General features: G+C 35.5%; 1 protein-coding gene across 2 annotated transcripts in view; it reads right to left on the bottom strand.

Annotated features, from left to right (window-relative positions):
• The window catches only part of LOC137398599 (protein zer-1 homolog), a 55934-nt gene that overhangs the window by 21624 nt on the left and 16921 nt on the right, over positions 1–17389 (bottom strand). The window contains exons 7-12 of one of the 2 annotated variants that reach the window (XM_068084763.1): positions 13804–13965; positions 11066–11168; positions 7627–7835; positions 6397–6538; positions 4615–4668; positions 1446–1610 (exon numbers count right to left, since the gene is read on the bottom strand). In XM_068084763.1, the coding sequence (XP_067940864.1) occupies positions 1446–1610; positions 4615–4668; positions 6397–6538; positions 7627–7835; positions 11066–11168; positions 13804–13965 (835 nt within the window). The remainder of the gene's footprint in view (positions 1–1445; positions 1611–4614; positions 4669–6396; positions 6539–7626; positions 7836–11065; positions 11169–13803; positions 13966–17389) is intronic. The other variant, XM_068084764.1, reaches the window with a different exon arrangement.

Below are 17389 nucleotides of genomic sequence, written 5' to 3'. Positions count from 1 at the left end.
CTCAGTCTGATAATCAGTCAGTCTAATATGTATTATCTAAAGTAGTCCCTTGTCTAACTCAGACTGATAATCAGTCAGTCTAATATGTATTATCTAAAGTAGTCCCTTGTCTAACTCAGTCTGATAATCTGTCAGTCTAATATGTATTATCTAAAGTAGTCCCTTGTCTAACTCGGTCTGATAATCAGTCAGTCTAATATGTATTATCTAAAGTAGTCCCTTGTCTAACTCAGTCTGATAATCAGTCAGTCTAATATGTATTATCTAAAGTAGTTCCTTGTCTAACTCAGTCTGATAATCAGTCAGTCTAATATGTATTATCTAAAGTAGTCCCTTGTCTCACTCAGTCTGATAATCTGTCAGTCTAATATGTATTATCTAAAGTAGTCCCTTGTCCAACTCAGTCTGATAATCTGTCAGTCTAATATGTATTATCTAAAGTAGTCTCTTGTCTAACTCAGTCTGATAATCTGTCAGTCTAATATGTATTATCTAAAGTAGTCCCTTGTCTAACTCAGTCTGATAATCAGTCAGTCTAATATGTATTATCTAAAGTAGTCCCTTGTCCAACTCGGTCTGATAATCTGTCAGTCTAATATGTATTATGTAAAGTAGTGTCTTGTCTAACTCAGTCTGATAATCTGTCAGTCTAATATGTATTATGTAAAGTAGTCTCTTGTCTAACTCGGTCTGATAAATTCCAATGTATACATAAATGATGACGCTGATGTCATTAATGTTGCTCTGCCTGTGGGAGAGTCTAAAAAGTAGGCAACATAAATGACACTACGCCCGTCAAGGTGTTAAATCTTTCGCTACGGATAATAATAACTCGCCTCAGTACTGATACACAGATTACAGAGATAAAAGAACCACCTAACAATTTGACCAAATAAATTTAGGATTCTGGGCTATTATGTCGCCAAAACCAGTTAGCTTTATTTTCACTCAAAATTTGAGAGCAAATATCAGTTTCAAAATTTTGTTACTTTCCGTTGAGGACGGATGAAAAGAAACATCCGGCCTGTAAACATACGACAGATGTAAACAGTGGCCTAAATGTAAACATACGACAGATGTAAACAGTGGCCTAAATGTATTTTTGCTAGTGAAACTCTCCAACATTGGGCAGTAGATATTTCTGATAACTATATTTTTATATTAGATTGATATGAGAGAATGAGGGTCCGCATTTTGGTCAGACTGCAAAAACAATAGCAGTTTTCGATAGCAATTTTACTAATTTAAAAAACTAAACATGGCTTTTGGGTCAAAAGAATTGATTCCTGTGCAGTATTTTCTATTGATTTCAAAAAACTTTTGATAAAAGTTATACGAAAGGAGCTAGGTTTTAAAGCAAAAACTCTGAGTGTATGTCAGCAAATATTTCGTAATAAAAAAGTAAATATATCAAAAGAGATTTGTGATTAAAAGAGAAGTGCTACCTCAATGACAGCGAGCTCTCCAAGCAGCTTCTTGCCAGAATCGTCTCCCCTGAGCATTTTATTGAGAAAGGCAAGGGCAAGCCTTACCAAGAACTCATCGTCCTCAAGATCAGGGCTACGGATGATTTCAAGAAGGGTCTCTGACAGACTTCTGTATATGAACCGCTATAACAATGCGAGTCATCATGTAAGGGAAGACACTTTGCAATAAGGCAGATGGTTGGATTCCAACAATCTAGGTATAAAACAATCAGATGACCTTGATTAAATGAGAGATGCATGAAACAACTGGTCTAATCATAAGAGAGGACTCGTAATTCATAATGAATAGACAGACAGCTATTGTGTTAGTCCATTTAACAAAGTAAGAGAGGACAACTTGCAGTTTGTCAGGTCAAACACAAATAGTATGTGTAATGACCCGTGTTTTGCCCAAAAGCATTGTAGCAAATGAAGCTACCGCTTTTATATGCCAGCGAGGAGTTGAGGCTATTTGATTCAAGCTAAAAGCACCACCAGTTTCCTTAAACGTAACGTAAGGACTGCGCAAGATTAAATGTCAAGAGGACATTCTTTGAGGAATGAGGTATGCTCCATAAACTTGGAGTTATCATCTATACGCGCATGTGTTGAAGAATATAGGATTGACACTATAATTACGCTATCTGTGACCAATAAAGCATTTCAACATAAATTTCAACACATTTGTTCTAAAACAAAGCTTAGATTATCCTAGACTAAAACATAAAAGAGGCAAGCCTTGTGCGTATTTTGGGCGGCATATTTCAATACAAGTCCTGCATGTATCGTCTGACCTCAATGGTTTTGATTACAATATGCTGTTATAAAGGCTGTTGTAAAGTGATTGCGACAGAAATCAAGTTGTTTGAAAACATTTTTACAATATTTACACCATAAATTGTAAACTGAAAATCAGGTAATATATAAAGCACCATAAATATATCACAAATACTCTATCCATACTATATACAAATAATATCTATAGAAATAACTGGGAATTTAATGCAAATTCTACCTAAATAAGCCTCATGTCCTTTGATGTGAATCGAGAACATGGAAAAACGGAATTTGAATTTAAAATATTTCTAAAAAGAGTTGAATTTTTCGAAGAGAGAGAAAGTGAGAGGGACCGCGGAGAGAAAGTGAGAGGGACCGCGGAGAGAAAGTGAGAGGGACCGCGGAGAGAAAGTGAGAGGGACCGCGGAGAGAAAGTGAGAGGGACCGCGGAGAGAAAGTGAGAGGGACCGCGGAGAGAAAGTGAGAGGGACCGCGGAGAGAAAGTGAGAGAGACCGCGGGGAGAAAGTGAGAGGGACCGCGGAGAGAAAGTGAGAGGGACCGCGGGGAGAAAGTGAGAGGGACCGCGGAGAGAAAGTGAGAGGGACCGCGGAGAGAAAGTGAGAGGGACCGCGGAGAGAAAGTGAGAGGGACCGCGGAGAGAAAGTGAGAGAGACCGCGGGGAGAAAGTGAGAGGGACCGCGGGGAGAAAGTGAGAGGGACCGCGGGGAGAAAGTGAGAGGGACCGCGGAGAGAAAGTGAGAGGGACCGCGGAGAGAAAGTGAGAGGGACCGCGGAGAGAAAGTGAGAGGGACCGCGGAGAGAAAGTGAGAGGGACCGCGGAGAGAAAGTGAGAGGGACCGCGGAGAGAAAGTGAGAGAGACCGCGGGGAGAAAGTGAGAGGGACCGCGGGGAGAAAGTGAGAGGGACCGCGGGGAGAAAGTGAGAGGGACCGCGGAGAGAAAGTGAGAGGGACCGCGGAGAGAAAGTGAGAGGGACCGCGGAGAGAAAGTGAGAGGGACCGCGGAGAGAAAGTGAGAGGGACCGCGGAGAGAAAGTGAGAGGGACCGCGGGGAGAAAGTGAGAGGGACCGCGGAGAGAAAGTGAGAGGGACCGCGGAGAGAAAGTGAGAGGGACCGCGGGGAGAAAGTGAGAGGGACCGCGGGGAGAAAGTGAGAGGGACCGCGGAGAGAAAGTGAGAGGGACCGCGGAGAGAAAGTGAGAGAGACCGCGGGGAGAAAGTGAGAGGGACCGCGGGGAGAAAGTGAGAGGGACCGCGGAGAGAAAGTGAGAGGGACCGTGGAGAGAAAGTGAGAGGGACCGCGGAGAGAAAGTGAGAGGGACCGCGGAGAGAAAGTGAGAGGGACCGCGGAGAGAAAGTGAGAGGGACCGCGGGGAGAAAGTGAGAGGGACCGCGGAGAGAAAGTGAGAGGGACCGCAGGGAGAAAGTGAGAGGGACCGCGGAGAGAAAGTGAGAGGGACCGCGGAGAGAAAGTGAGAGGGACCGCGGAGAGAAAGTGAGAGGGACCGCGGAGAGAAAGTGAGAGGGACCGCAGGGAGAAAGTGAGAGGGACCGTGGGAAGAAAGTGAGAGGGACCGCGGAGAGAAAATGAGAGAGACCGCGGAGAGAAAGTGAGAGGGACCGCGGAGAGAAAATGAGAGGGACCGCGAAGAGAAAGTGAGAGGGACCGCGAAGAGAAAGTGAGAGGGACCGCGGAGAGAAAGTGAGAGGGACCGCGGAGAGAAAGTGAGAGGGACCGCGGAGAGAAAGGAGAAGGACCGCGGAGAGAAAGTGAGAGGGACCGCGGGGAGAAAGTGAGAGGGACCGTGGAGGGAAAGTGAGAGGGACCGCGGGGAGAAAGTGAGAGGGACCGCGGGAAGAAAGTGAGAGGGACCGTGGGGAGAAAGTAAAAATGAGTGCAGGAGAGTGAAGAAAGAAGAAGAGAAGGAGAAAAAATAGAGGGATGTGAGAGAGAAAAGACAAAAAAAGAGACAGAAAGAGGAAGCTGAAGGTTAATGAGCTTTGTTGGAGTTATCCCGACTCATCTAGTAGATGTTCTGATAACTCAAATGTTTCAAATTATAGTCCAGCATCTGAAGCAAAACATCTCAAATTCTTTGTTTAAATTCTAATTTGTTCGTAATTTGAAACGTTCAAAAATAAAGAATGAACTCTACTTAAAAATCTAAAACTGCACCAGCCTCTCAAGGCACCCAACTGAGGCATTCAACGGCAGCATGAGATACAATAAGTCAGCAGCAATATTCTGACTTCCTGAATGTAATTAACATCCAACAACCAACACACTCGTACACACAGCCTGATGGCTTGGAGAGATTGCTGATACCTACACGCAAGGAGAGACAACTCACCACATCTTTTGGAATATCCAGGTAGTATAATGCCAAAAGCGCATGCTTTGTGAGCTGTCAATTAAGAAAAGAATGTAACGATGAAGGTAACCACAGAAGTAAACAAGATAAAATTATTAGAGTATTATCTATGAAATTACTAAAGGATCTGAATGATAGATCAAACGTATAAAATCGTATCATAGACAAGAGAACTGCCTGACTCTGGAGGTACCAGAAGGTCAGAAGTAAAGGTCTAGTGTAGGTGTAGCTGAGTAGTTAGTCTAGTTGTAGTCTAGCTACTACACTCAGCAAAAACATAAATTTAAAAGCAAGTATGATATAAAATGATGACATAAACCAAGTTTGCTACCAGTTTACAAGTTAGCTTTGATTACCAGGTGCTGCATCTGATTTCACCAATTTATATTTCATTCATATATATTTTTCGCAGATAAAAGAAGTTTAGCTATAAAAATGGAAAGTATTTACAAACTGCACAATTATGCAAACTGGAGAATACTGATTATTCCTAAAACTGGACATTAACATCAAGTATTGTAGATTCTTGCATATAGACTGATCCTAGAAAAACAGCCCTAAAATGGTGAATTTTATAACAAATAATGCATATAAGCCTTGCAAACCGTAACAGGTGGTAAACACTCATCACTGCAAAAAGGTCGCAGAAAAAATTTAAGACATTGCGTACCACGATTGGCGTCAACAAAGCGTTTGCATATCACCAAGAGCCGCCCGGATCAGTCTTTGCAGGATATGTTTCTGGTTAATGAGTGGTTGGTTAACTAGTAGTTGGTTAACTAGTAGTTGGTTAACTAGTAGTTGGTTAACTAGTAGTTGGTTAACTAGTAGTTGGTTAACTAGTAGTTGGTTAACTAGTAGTTGGTTAACTAGTAGTTGGTTAACTAGTAGTTGGTTAACTAGTAGTTGGTTAACTAGTAGTTGGTTAACTAGTAGTTGGTTAACTAGTAGTTGGTTAACTAGTAGTTGGTTAACTAGTAGTTGGTTAACTAGTAGTTGGTTAACTAGTAGTTGGTTAACTAGTAGTTGGTTAACTAGTAGTTGGTTAACTAGTAGTTGGTTAACTAGTAGTTGGTTAACTAGTAGTTGGTTGTATCGTGTCTGCATTTAAACAAAATAAATAACCATCGGTCTGCACTGAGCTAATAGAAAATGTATTTACAGTTCACGCTGAGCATAGTTTGGCTTCGCAGAAACTCCATTTTTTGTCACAATTTTTTCTTCGTGATGACCAGCCGTGTCAGACACATTACAGTTACGCAGCTTTCACTAGTTGTAAATAAAGGGGCTCCTGATGATTATCTATTGAGCGATAGTACTTCTGTTAATTTATTTTTACAGTAATAATACTGCCTCAAGTAATAACTCGCCAGGCTAGGAACTTGTTAACCATGGTAGTAGTAAAAAGGCATAAAGGTTCAGCTTGTAGTTTGAGTTGTAGTTGCTGGAACTAAGTTAGCATGTCATTTCATTTGAGTGCGATCTGAGTTATACTTGTATAAGCCAACCCGAAACTAAAAAAACTATTGAAAAACACAGTTTTAAGGTTTAATTTGTCATCAGAATCCATAGATGACAAACTAATGTGTCTAGGAAATAGATTGCACGATTCTCACAGCGCTCTGAGCATAAAATCTGAATATCATTGTCTTTGTTTAGCAATTTATAATATGCAGAGAGAAAGTGAAACGCACTAGAGACAAAATCAGACGATACTACGCTGAAACAAAAAAAATAGAGTTAACCATAGAGGTAACATACATTGCTATTTTCTAAACCTTGGAGCAGTGTATTGTGTAGGACTCTAACAGTTTTACGCAAAATTCTGGCTGAAATATATTGATGTGCTTTAACATCAGGGTGCTGTCGGCTCTCTGGATATATTAGGTAACACATGGTGGCACTGCAAAACAAACACGATAGAGTAACACATCTATGAGTTTGGGCGTCCCAAGCAATAAACAAATAGTTCAAACATACAAATATACCCTTAGGATACGATTACCCTGATATATGATTCTTTTATCTCATGAAGTGGAACATGATGATTTTTTCACCTCACCATACGGACCTTATTTCACCGTATGAATTCAACTAAATTTTCGCCCGAGTTCAAATTTGCCAGTCGGTGCGCTTATTACCTACATTAGATAACAAAGACCCCAAAATCCAACGAAAATATTTTTACAACACTTGAAAAAAACATGATGATCGATTTCTCTCCTTTCAGCAACTCTCGTATATAAAATGGTAATATTTTCCTTTTAAAACCAAGAACAAAGTTGGAGTTGCAATCCCTTCGAGCAGAAGGTCAGTGGTCAGACAATTTCTCTTAACCTGCTAACAAAGATCTACTTCATTACGCAAACAGCATCATTCGGGCTTTTTTGACGAATTAGGTTGAAAGATGTTTTAAACAAGTTCACTAAAAGTTGATGTGAAAAAGAAGACAGAAACGGATGTGATAAAATTTTAGTGATAAAAAGTTGAAATCCAGTAAAATAGTTGAAAATACATACTAAAACTTAGCTTTAAGTGTGTGTGTTTAGTAAGCTAAATTCATCCAAGGTGAAGTCAAAGTTTATGTTATATGTAAGTACTACGTACTACCTTACTAACTATGCACGTACATAGTTACTACGGTTGACATACTATTTTGTTACTAATTTATAATATGTACAACACTTATATAAAAATTTGACAATTTTTACCAGGGGATGTTTGCATTATATAATTACTATGGTTTCTATACCCATACATATGATTTTTTCACCATACGTTTCCAACACTGGAACGGATCAGGATCATATACTGAGAGTGCACTGTAAAAACTATCAGTAACTATCATACAACCATCAGTAACAATCATACGACTATCAGTAACAATCATACGACTATCAGTAACTATCATACAACTATCAGTAACTATCATACAACTATCAGTAACTATCATACAACTATCAGTAACTATCATACAACTACCATACAGACCTTGCTATAAGCAACAGGCCTAAGTCATGTTGGTGCATTCTGAGCAACTCGGCAATGATGGACACAAGTTCTGGATAGTAGTTCAGCTCCACACTTTTGAGCTTGAGAAGGTCGTGAAGAGACTGTAGGGACCAGATCAAATAAAGCCGTCTGTGTCTGTAGGCACGCAGTGATTCGAGAATCTGTTTGATGTCACTGTCTCCTGACACCTATAAGCGCAACGAATGAAACACCGTCATTGGTTTGAACGCATACCTCCATTTCCCAATGTACATATGCCAATTAAAACGAATAATATGAAAATGAACAATTTAGTTGATGTTTAGCTAGCAATTTAAACTTCGCAAATATTTAAGCACTCCAAATAGCGCAATTAGTCTTTTCAATTCATTACTAAACCAGGGCAATATCAATTCAAGATATTGGTTGGCAGAGACTATTTTTTATGTTATATGTTTATTTAATTTATGTTATATGTTTATTTATTTTATTTTATATGTTTATTTATTTTATTTTATATGTTTATTTAATTTATTTTATATGTTTATTTAATTTATTTTATATGTTTATTTAACCCACTCAGGACTGTTCCCGAATACATCGGGAAGAGTTGTGCTCTCCAGGGCCCATTCCCGAAGTACTCGGGTTAAACTTTGATTTGCTCTATTGCTTAGCTGTTTAGGTACATCGGTTTTATTCATTCACCAAACAAAGTTTAAGAGTCTGGGCATCATTTTGATACCAAATATGTGATTGGACAAGAAAGTTTTAACTAACAAATTATGTGATAGATATCAACTGTTTTGGAAATTTGATGATCGCCATTTTTTGAAAAGGTTTATGCGAACGATGGCAAAATTCTTAAGTGAATTAGATGCGGTAATCAGCTCAGGGGAAGAAAATAGCAAAAAAAGTAATGTTCAAGAAGAAAATGAGAATTTTCTGATGAAAGAAGGTAAGTTTTATGTGGCTATTTATAGAATTTTACCGAAAAAAAACGATAAAAAGCCGAAATTTTTCTTGTGAATTTCTAACAAACTTTCTTCTAACAGTGTAAGATATGGATTTTTTTCATGATACACATGATTATAACATTTTCAATCCAATAAAATTTAGATCTTTTTGCAGCATGAACTCATCACTCTATTACCCCATAATAAACAATAGTTTTATGATTTCCTTGTAAAACTACAAGATAATAAAAATTTCTTATTTCATTTATATCCAATTGTTCAACCCGCAATTAGTCAAGCATATAGTTCTCAACCTCAACATCTACTATAAACTAGCCCCAACCACTAGGCTCTAATATTGGTCGATAGGGGACACTTACCACAGTAATCATCTTCATGACTTTTTGTGTTTATATTTACAGTATCAAAAAATATTTGCAATTTGTATTACCAATTGTTAGCTGCAGTAGACTACTTATTTTCAATTTGTTATCAGGTATTTACCCTGAAAAGCTACTAAAGCACAATTTTTTTAGGCTGTATCATATTTGCTACATGAAGGTGAAGACAGTCAAGGGCTTGTGAGTGATGATGCCGTTGATGATGAGCCTAGGGCTTCAACACCAATATCTGATGAATACTGCATCAACTAACTTATAATGGCAGCAAATATGCATGTGTAGTTGGCAACAAATAACTCTCACCGTGTCATAATTTTTTAATGAACACACCCTTATTATACATGTATATATTGTTTCGTTTTCATGCATATTCATTTTTACTGTATTTTTTACAATATATTTTACTGTATTTTTACACCTATTTTTTTGCTGGTAATTGATTTTCTGTTAGCTGGTAACTTGAGTATTTTATGCATAATATATTCATAATAACCTCTGCAATGCATTTCAATATAAATTAACAAATTGTTTGATTATATAATTGATAAAACTGTCAGTGACGTAGTGTTGGTTAGAAGCTAGTAACACCTGTTCTATTGCTCGGAATTGAGAAATCTTTTTTTTTATTTGCTGCTGATAAAGTTTGCTATCAATCTAACATAGGTCCAACAATTTCAGTATCAAAAAACTGCTTGTTAGCTGCTACGAAACATGAAAAACAATTTTGATAAAAAAAGTTCACAGAATTAATAAAAATTGTGGTCAGTAGAATTTGTAAAGGTGCACAAAAATTTATATCACATTGTAGCCTGGAATGTCTTTGTTAAGCTGCAAAAAACAAATCAAAATTATTTTAAAAAGAACTCTAGTTATACACAATTTTGTGTAGCTCTATTTTAATTGTAAGGCTAGTGAAAAATTAATTAGGCTGGGGGAGCAGTCAACCAATAACTAATTAGTCCTGAATGGGTTAATTTATGTTATATGTTTATTTATTTTATATGTTTATTTAATTTATTTTATATGTTTATTTAATTTATGTTATATGTTTATTTAAATTATGTTATATGTTTATTTATTTTATGTTATATGTTTATTTAATTTATTTTATATGTTTATTTAATTTATTTTATATGTTTATTTAATTTATGTTATATGTTTATTGATTTTATGTTATATGTTTTGTTAATTTAGATTAAATTGAATCGAAGAATATCGCATCGTAATGACTAATTTTATAAAACTGAAAATGTTTGAGAAACTTTATTTTCAAACCCTTCACCTAGATGTCACATGTTACATAGTCTAGATACCAAACCCAAACAATTCTCCTGAGTTGTTTACAACAGAGTCAGTGCTCTTATATTCATCTCCTATTACTCCTGCCTCGTTGCCTCATTAATGTCTAAGTTTGAATCCAGTGCGATGCAATGTTTTTCCCAACATTTAACTGTTGCTTAGGACACACAGACATAAATCTTATTATAGTAAATATTTCAGAAGTCGCATGCGTGAGACGATGAAAAGAGTGAAGTCAATGTTAAACTTGAAAGGAGTTTGAACATTGGAAAAAGTGAGCTATTAGCCGGGGAACATCTTAGACTATGATCCAGATTTGCAAAAACAAACATCGCTAGGCCAGCTTGCACCTGTATCGAAGGTTAACTACAGTCGTGTGTGAAATAAACTGGACACTTGTGTTGGAAAAATCTTACTTCCAACATTATTACTAATTGTGAATTTAGTCAATAGCCATAAATTATTTATTAAATTGATCCTTATTTTGTCTTAATTTCAAATATGTAAACTAAACAGCTGTAAATAATATTTTTAAATGATTTTGTAGGCTAAATTCTGAACCTGTCATTTTTCCTATGATTGAAGATAACCATCTGTACAGATATTACCACACCACATACATGGCTATTCGACCATTTATTTAGCATATACTTGGAATAAGCACATAATTGTTATTAACCCACTAATATACATACATAATATAACACATTACTAAGTGTACGAATTTGAAGAGTTGTCCTACTTTTTAAATAGATTATATGACTAAAATATGTGTTTAACACTAACCCTGCTCGCAGGAAGATTCTCTCGCTCCGATGGTCGATCATCACATCTTAATAGACCCAAAAATTGGAAGTGTCGGCCTTCCAGCGCAGGAATTGGTGTATCTCTGGTAACGACATCAAAGTTCACTTTTACAACCATGCTTATAAAGGAATCACAAACATACTACAGCCTGTCTCTCTCCTGGTTCTCTCTCCCCTCTCCCTACCTCTCTCTCACTTCTATCCATCGTTGTCGAGAGCTAGAATATTTTTCCAGATAACTTACTCTTTATATACATCTTTTAACATGCTCAATTATATACATGTTTATATACATGTTTATATTATACACACTTATATACATGCTTATAGCGAATAACATTCTTTATTATTATATAAAACTAAACCCGTTAAAACCGGACTTTGGAGTTACCCGAGGTTAAAAAAAATTAACTCAATGGAGCACAAAGCATGATCAGCTACTCAAACTCTAAGGCTAATAAATATACAAATGTGGTCTTTGTAGAAAATAAATCACTAACACAAAACGCTGTTTTATTCATCATAGAAGGTATTAATTGTTGCAATGATCTCTTCACCGAACATGAATATTACCGTAAAACCTCTATTTGAACGTTATAGTGCTGCATTGTTCAAATTTTTCCCTATAGTGGTGTTTTATTAGAGGTGACATTCAAATAGAGGGCAGTGCTGGTATTTTTCGACTAGCTCGTCAGATGCTAATGTCACCTATATTTTGCACTCTCTTTCAGGCGAAGCGACATTAATGCCGTTGGCCTCATGATTTTTGCTAAACCATTTTTCATATACACATAAGTATGAGACAGAGTTAAACAAGGAGCTACTTTAAGGAAAACATGAACCGGATACAGTTATTACTTACAGTGAAACTCGGATAACTTAAACTTCAAGGGACCAAACGAAAGTGTTCGAGTTATTAGAGCGTTCAAGTTATCAGGACAGTCATAAGTGCACGTATTTATCAGTAGATATATGTACATATACAAACTATATATCAATCAAAAGCATAGATTGCTTGTTGCAAGTTAAAGGGTGTCTCGTGTGAAGTTTTAAATATTTTTAATCAGAAAGTATAGATATTTTTCTATAACTTGAGATTTGTTTGTTGCTTTAGGTGATGTGACTGCCAGGACGTTCTCAGATTAAAATTGGCAAAAGTTGATCGCGGTTAAAACGCTCAGAAAAAATACATACGTATTTTTCTACCGAGCGTTTTAACCAAGATCAATTTTGCAGTAAGTCAGTTATTACAAAACTGCTTTACTATTAAAAACCCATTATCAATTTTGCCGATTTTACTTTAAATTTATCCGAATAGCACCTCGCTTTTCGTGCTTTCGGAGGGCTTCTCGCTAATCGGATGTTTGGTAAAATTTGATTTTTGCAAACCTTTAGAAAAGTCGTTAATGAAAATATTTTACCGATGTTGGTAATAACGAGGCCTAAGAACTACTAAAAGTCGATGTTTATCTCTATGGCTTGGAATAAAGTGATATTCTAAAGCGATAGTAACAACCGTCTCGATAGCCGTTTGGCAAAAAACTGTTCGAGTTAACAGAGTTTCGGTTGAGTTATCTAAAGCCATTTATCATTGTGTGGGAACGGACCAAACAAATACGTTGAGTTAACCGTGTTTTCGAGTTATCCGAGGGCGAGTTATCTGAGTTTCACTGTATTTTGATTGTGTCGCTTTCAAAGTATTAAGGAAAATAACGTTAAGCTTTGGAGTTAGAAAACTGACTTGGGTACGCCATGACAATGACTGCTATCACATTGTACAGTGTTCCTTAAGAGTATTTCTCTTCGATCCTCGACATGCTTTAAAGTTTTCAGGTAAAATTGTAAACCAATGTAATGGAGGAATCTAAAGACAATGGATATGATTTAGACTTTGGTAACTTCGAATCAGAGTCTAGTTCTGATGATCGTGCTGATTGATCTTCTCAGATACACCCTCATGGCAACCACTACAGCAACAATAAAAGAATTAATTGTTATTGATCTAACCGAGTTATTACTAGTAATATTTTGTGGAAACTTTTTTACTGATCACTTGCTACTATGGGTTTGTAAAGAGCAAAGAATGTCAACGTGACAGTCAACATAGAGGTGGAGCTCAATTACAATCTGGCAAGTTGTATTTTTCAACCCTTCCCCTATAGTGACATTTTATTAAAAGTGGCAGTCAAATAAAGGCGCTAAAATAGAGATTTCACGGTAATTTTTGTGAAATCTCTTTAACCATATAAATAAATATATACCATCTGATATAAATTGGATATCTGAGAGTATCTTACTTTTTCTTGTCGAAAGGTTCAAGTAGAGTCTTTCAAACCGAAAAACTTGTAAAACGGAAAAGTAAAAACGAAGTTGAAATACTCTGTAGTGATGAAATTTGAAGCTAATGTCTCAAGCTAGTCTCAATGTAAAACCTTGCTAGATTTTCTTCACACAAACATGCAGAAAACATTCTTCCGAGTCATATTATGAACAGTATTAATGGTAGGTATACGGGTCATTTCATAAATATTTTGATGAGCTGCCAGAAACCGGCCTCTTTGGATAGGTATTTCTCCAAAAGCATCGATGTTACGAAGTGAGGATAGGATAGTACGGTGATATCGTCATAAAGCGATATATTTGTACGATCCTATCCCGGCATGAATTAATGCCTTACCCCAGGGTTCTAATGCACCTTTTACAATTCATAGGGTTTACCTTGTCACATCAGGAGAGAAGCACGCGAGGTGTGTGCATGAGAGATCAAGAGAAGTGAGATGAGGAAGCTCAGAAAGGAGTCTCTGAAGAGCATTCCGCTGTGAGTCTTTAGAGGGCATTTGTACATGCCGTTGTGAGCCTACTGTGGACACATCTAGATGTCTATGAACATACGCAGGCTAATAATATATAATAATACATCTATTTTCTCTGACAGTACTAGAGAATTCAAACTGGTTCTTAATTTTCATTTAAAGGTTGACTTGCAACAAAATTCACATTACAGTTGTTTGATATCAAAAGACTCAGCATGTCTTACTCTGTTGTGTTGTAGGTGCCAAATATGTGGGAATGTGATTACAAGCTCTTGAAAGCTAAAAAACGAACAGTTAATCACAGCCACACGGGACCGCCGTAGTTTGGATTTTCTTTCCAAAACGGCTCAAATGTGACGTAGTTGTGAGAGATGGTTTCTGTTTACACTTTCATGTAACCTTATTCGTCGAAATATTTTCACAAATATACTTCACGCATTCAATAAAACCATGTCTATTGTTCTTATGCGTCTGTTTTATTGTCATTGTAATGCTGTCACCTTTAAACAGTGATATCTTATAACTTACCGTAAAAATTCAGTTAATTTTTTAGCCTTACCTCGAAGGAGTACATATCATTGTCTAATAATAATAACGAGCCAGTAGGTCACCTGTGATAATCGAAAAGTGGTGCAAAAACTAGTTGCGAAGTATTGGGTCACATGATCAGATTACGAATTGCCGCTTAGACCAGGCCGAAACAAAACTGTAAAGTAGCGAGCATCTATATTTGATACGGGGTCTTCGGTACAACACGAAGTGTTTGTCATAAACTAGTGCTACGATATGTTTATATTGAGCTTTTTATTGGCCTTTCCTGTCACATGAGAACATCACGTGACAAGACAATAACCAAATTTCATGGCTACGTCAGAGAAATAGATTCCAATCTACGGCGGCTTTTCGTTTTTGAGCTTTTAAGAGCTTGTAATCACTTTTCCACACATTTGGCACCTACAACACAACAGAGTAAGACATGGTGGATCTTTTGATACCAAATAACTGTAATGTGAATTTTGTTGCAAGTCAGCCTTTAAGGGTTCTTCATTGACAAATGCTCAACTTTGGTACATCCATGGACTATTCTTACAATTTCTGAAAGTATTCTAAAGTCAAATTACTCTAAAATACTACAAAAGTAAGCGTGTGGTCATATTTAGTGCACAAAGGCATTAGTGCCTTTAACCCGATAACAAAAAGTGATATATGAAATACAATTGAGAGAAATGTAACAAACATGTCACAAGTATTTTAAGCACTAAAAGAAAGTCAGTACTAGAGACATGCTTGTGTTGTTTAAGATCTAGTTTCTAGATTTAGTAAGAACTAGATCTTAAACATAGTGTTAGTTTAAGAAAACTGTGCTTGTAAACCTAAACTGTATTTTCAGTTTGTTTATTTTGAATTTATTCACTAATTTGTTTTTTCCCCTGTTTTTGTCTATGAGGAAAATAAAAAACTTCACTTTCTGTTACTGCATAAATTTCTCAGAGCTTATCTATTTATTATTATTTATCTATTTATTATTATTTATCTATTTATTATTATTATTATTTATTATTATTATTAATCTATTTATTATTATTATTTATATATTTATTATTATTATTATTTATTATTATTTATCTATTTATTAGTATTATTATTTATTATTATTAATCTATTTATTATTATTATTTATCTATTTATTAGTATTATTATTTATTATTATTTATCTATTTATTATTAATCTATTTATTATTATTATTTATCTATTTATTAGTATTATTATTTATTATTATTATTAATCTATTTATTATTATTATTTATCTATTTATTAGTATTATTATTTATTATTATTTATCTATTTATTATTATTTATCTATTTATTATTATTATTTATATATTTATTATTATTATTTATCTATTTATTATTAATCTATTTATTATTATTATTTATCTATTTATTAGTATTATTATTTATTATTATTATTAATCTATTTATTATTATTATTTATCTATTTATTAGTATTATTATTTATTATTATTTATCTATTTATTATTATTATTTATCTATTTATTCTCTGCTACACCAAAGTAGTCCTTGAATAAGATCCGATCATAAATTTTCTAAAGGCTCTTATGATTGACTAAGAAGCCACAATCATACTGTTGAACCGCACACAGGGGGTATAATGCAACTTACTGGCGGCATATTGAGCGGCATGCACCTAGCAAGTGACAAACTGAGTGACATGCACCTAACGAGTGACAAACTGAGTGACATGCACCTAGCAAGTAAGCGAGCAGTCCATATAGCAAAAATCAACAAAGGTGAAAATCTAAATAAACCTGAAAGTAATTTATTAGGCAATCTTTAAAGATGTGATTGCGTCACATTTTCATTGATTATATCAGAAAGTATTGGTTTTTTCTATCAGTTGATATGTTTTTGGTTGTTTTAGGCGATCTCATTGTCAAGATATTTGAAGATTAAAATGAACAAAAATTGATTGCGGTAAAAACACTCAGAAAAAAAGATGTGCCCAGACTTGCCCAGAATGATGAATATATTGAAACAATCTGTCTCTCTCTATCTCTTGTATTCACATTGGCTATTGCGATAAATGTTTAGTCCTACGTGGCTCTATTGGCATATATTTTATTTTGTATTAGCTCATGATTGCTAAGATAAAATTTTAAATCTAGCTACGGATAAATTATTATAAATGTCTATAACGCTGCAAATAGGGAAATTAAAAATTTGTCATATTAGTTTCCTCTAAATGCTGTGTAAACATTTGTGTCATGACTGCGATTATGCCAGTCTATGGTAACTAGGTCATCGAGTTGATTTATTTCATCGCAGACTTTGTATCATCAAAGTTCTCAGTTGCTAATCACACCGGACACTAGTTACTAAAAAAATAAGCCGCATTTTTGAAAAGAATACAATCGAATAAATGGCGAAACGAACTGACTGCATCCCTAAAAAAGTCATCTATAGTCAACATGATCTAATCATTATTAGTAACAATTTGTAGAAAAAGATTTACTGGCCACATTTGATTAGTTGATTCGAGTACTGAGCAAATGGTTTTATGAGTTGACCGAAATAGTGAAACAAAAACATCAATTTTTTGACATCAATTAATCCACCGATTTTGGCAAAAGGTTAATAAAGCCATTTTTGCACTTGGTTGGCGGTTTGTGGACCTGTTTTCACTTAATAGGGTGGAGCATAAGACTTTTGAGGCCTTATTATTTGGTCCGTCGGAATTGAGTCGAGCTATGCAAAGGTACATGTCCATACAGCTCTAATTACACTTCAAAAATCCATTTATCAGATGATATTTCAGCACAGGTGGCAACAGGGCTATGATATATTCAATATGTTCTGCAAATCATGTTTTGCATTATCTTCAACAATATTATTTCATTATATAATTTTTACCTCAAAAATTTTTCATCTCATCATAAAGTTTTTATTAAAAACATCCATCCAAGTTGTA

The sequence above is a fragment of the Watersipora subatra genome, chromosome 6 (assembly GCF_963576615.1).
Source record: "Watersipora subatra chromosome 6, tzWatSuba1.1, whole genome shotgun sequence".
Classification (NCBI taxonomy): Eukaryota; Metazoa; Bryozoa; class Gymnolaemata; order Cheilostomatida; family Watersiporidae; genus Watersipora; species Watersipora subatra.
This window is presented reverse-complemented; position numbering and strand designations above follow the sequence as displayed.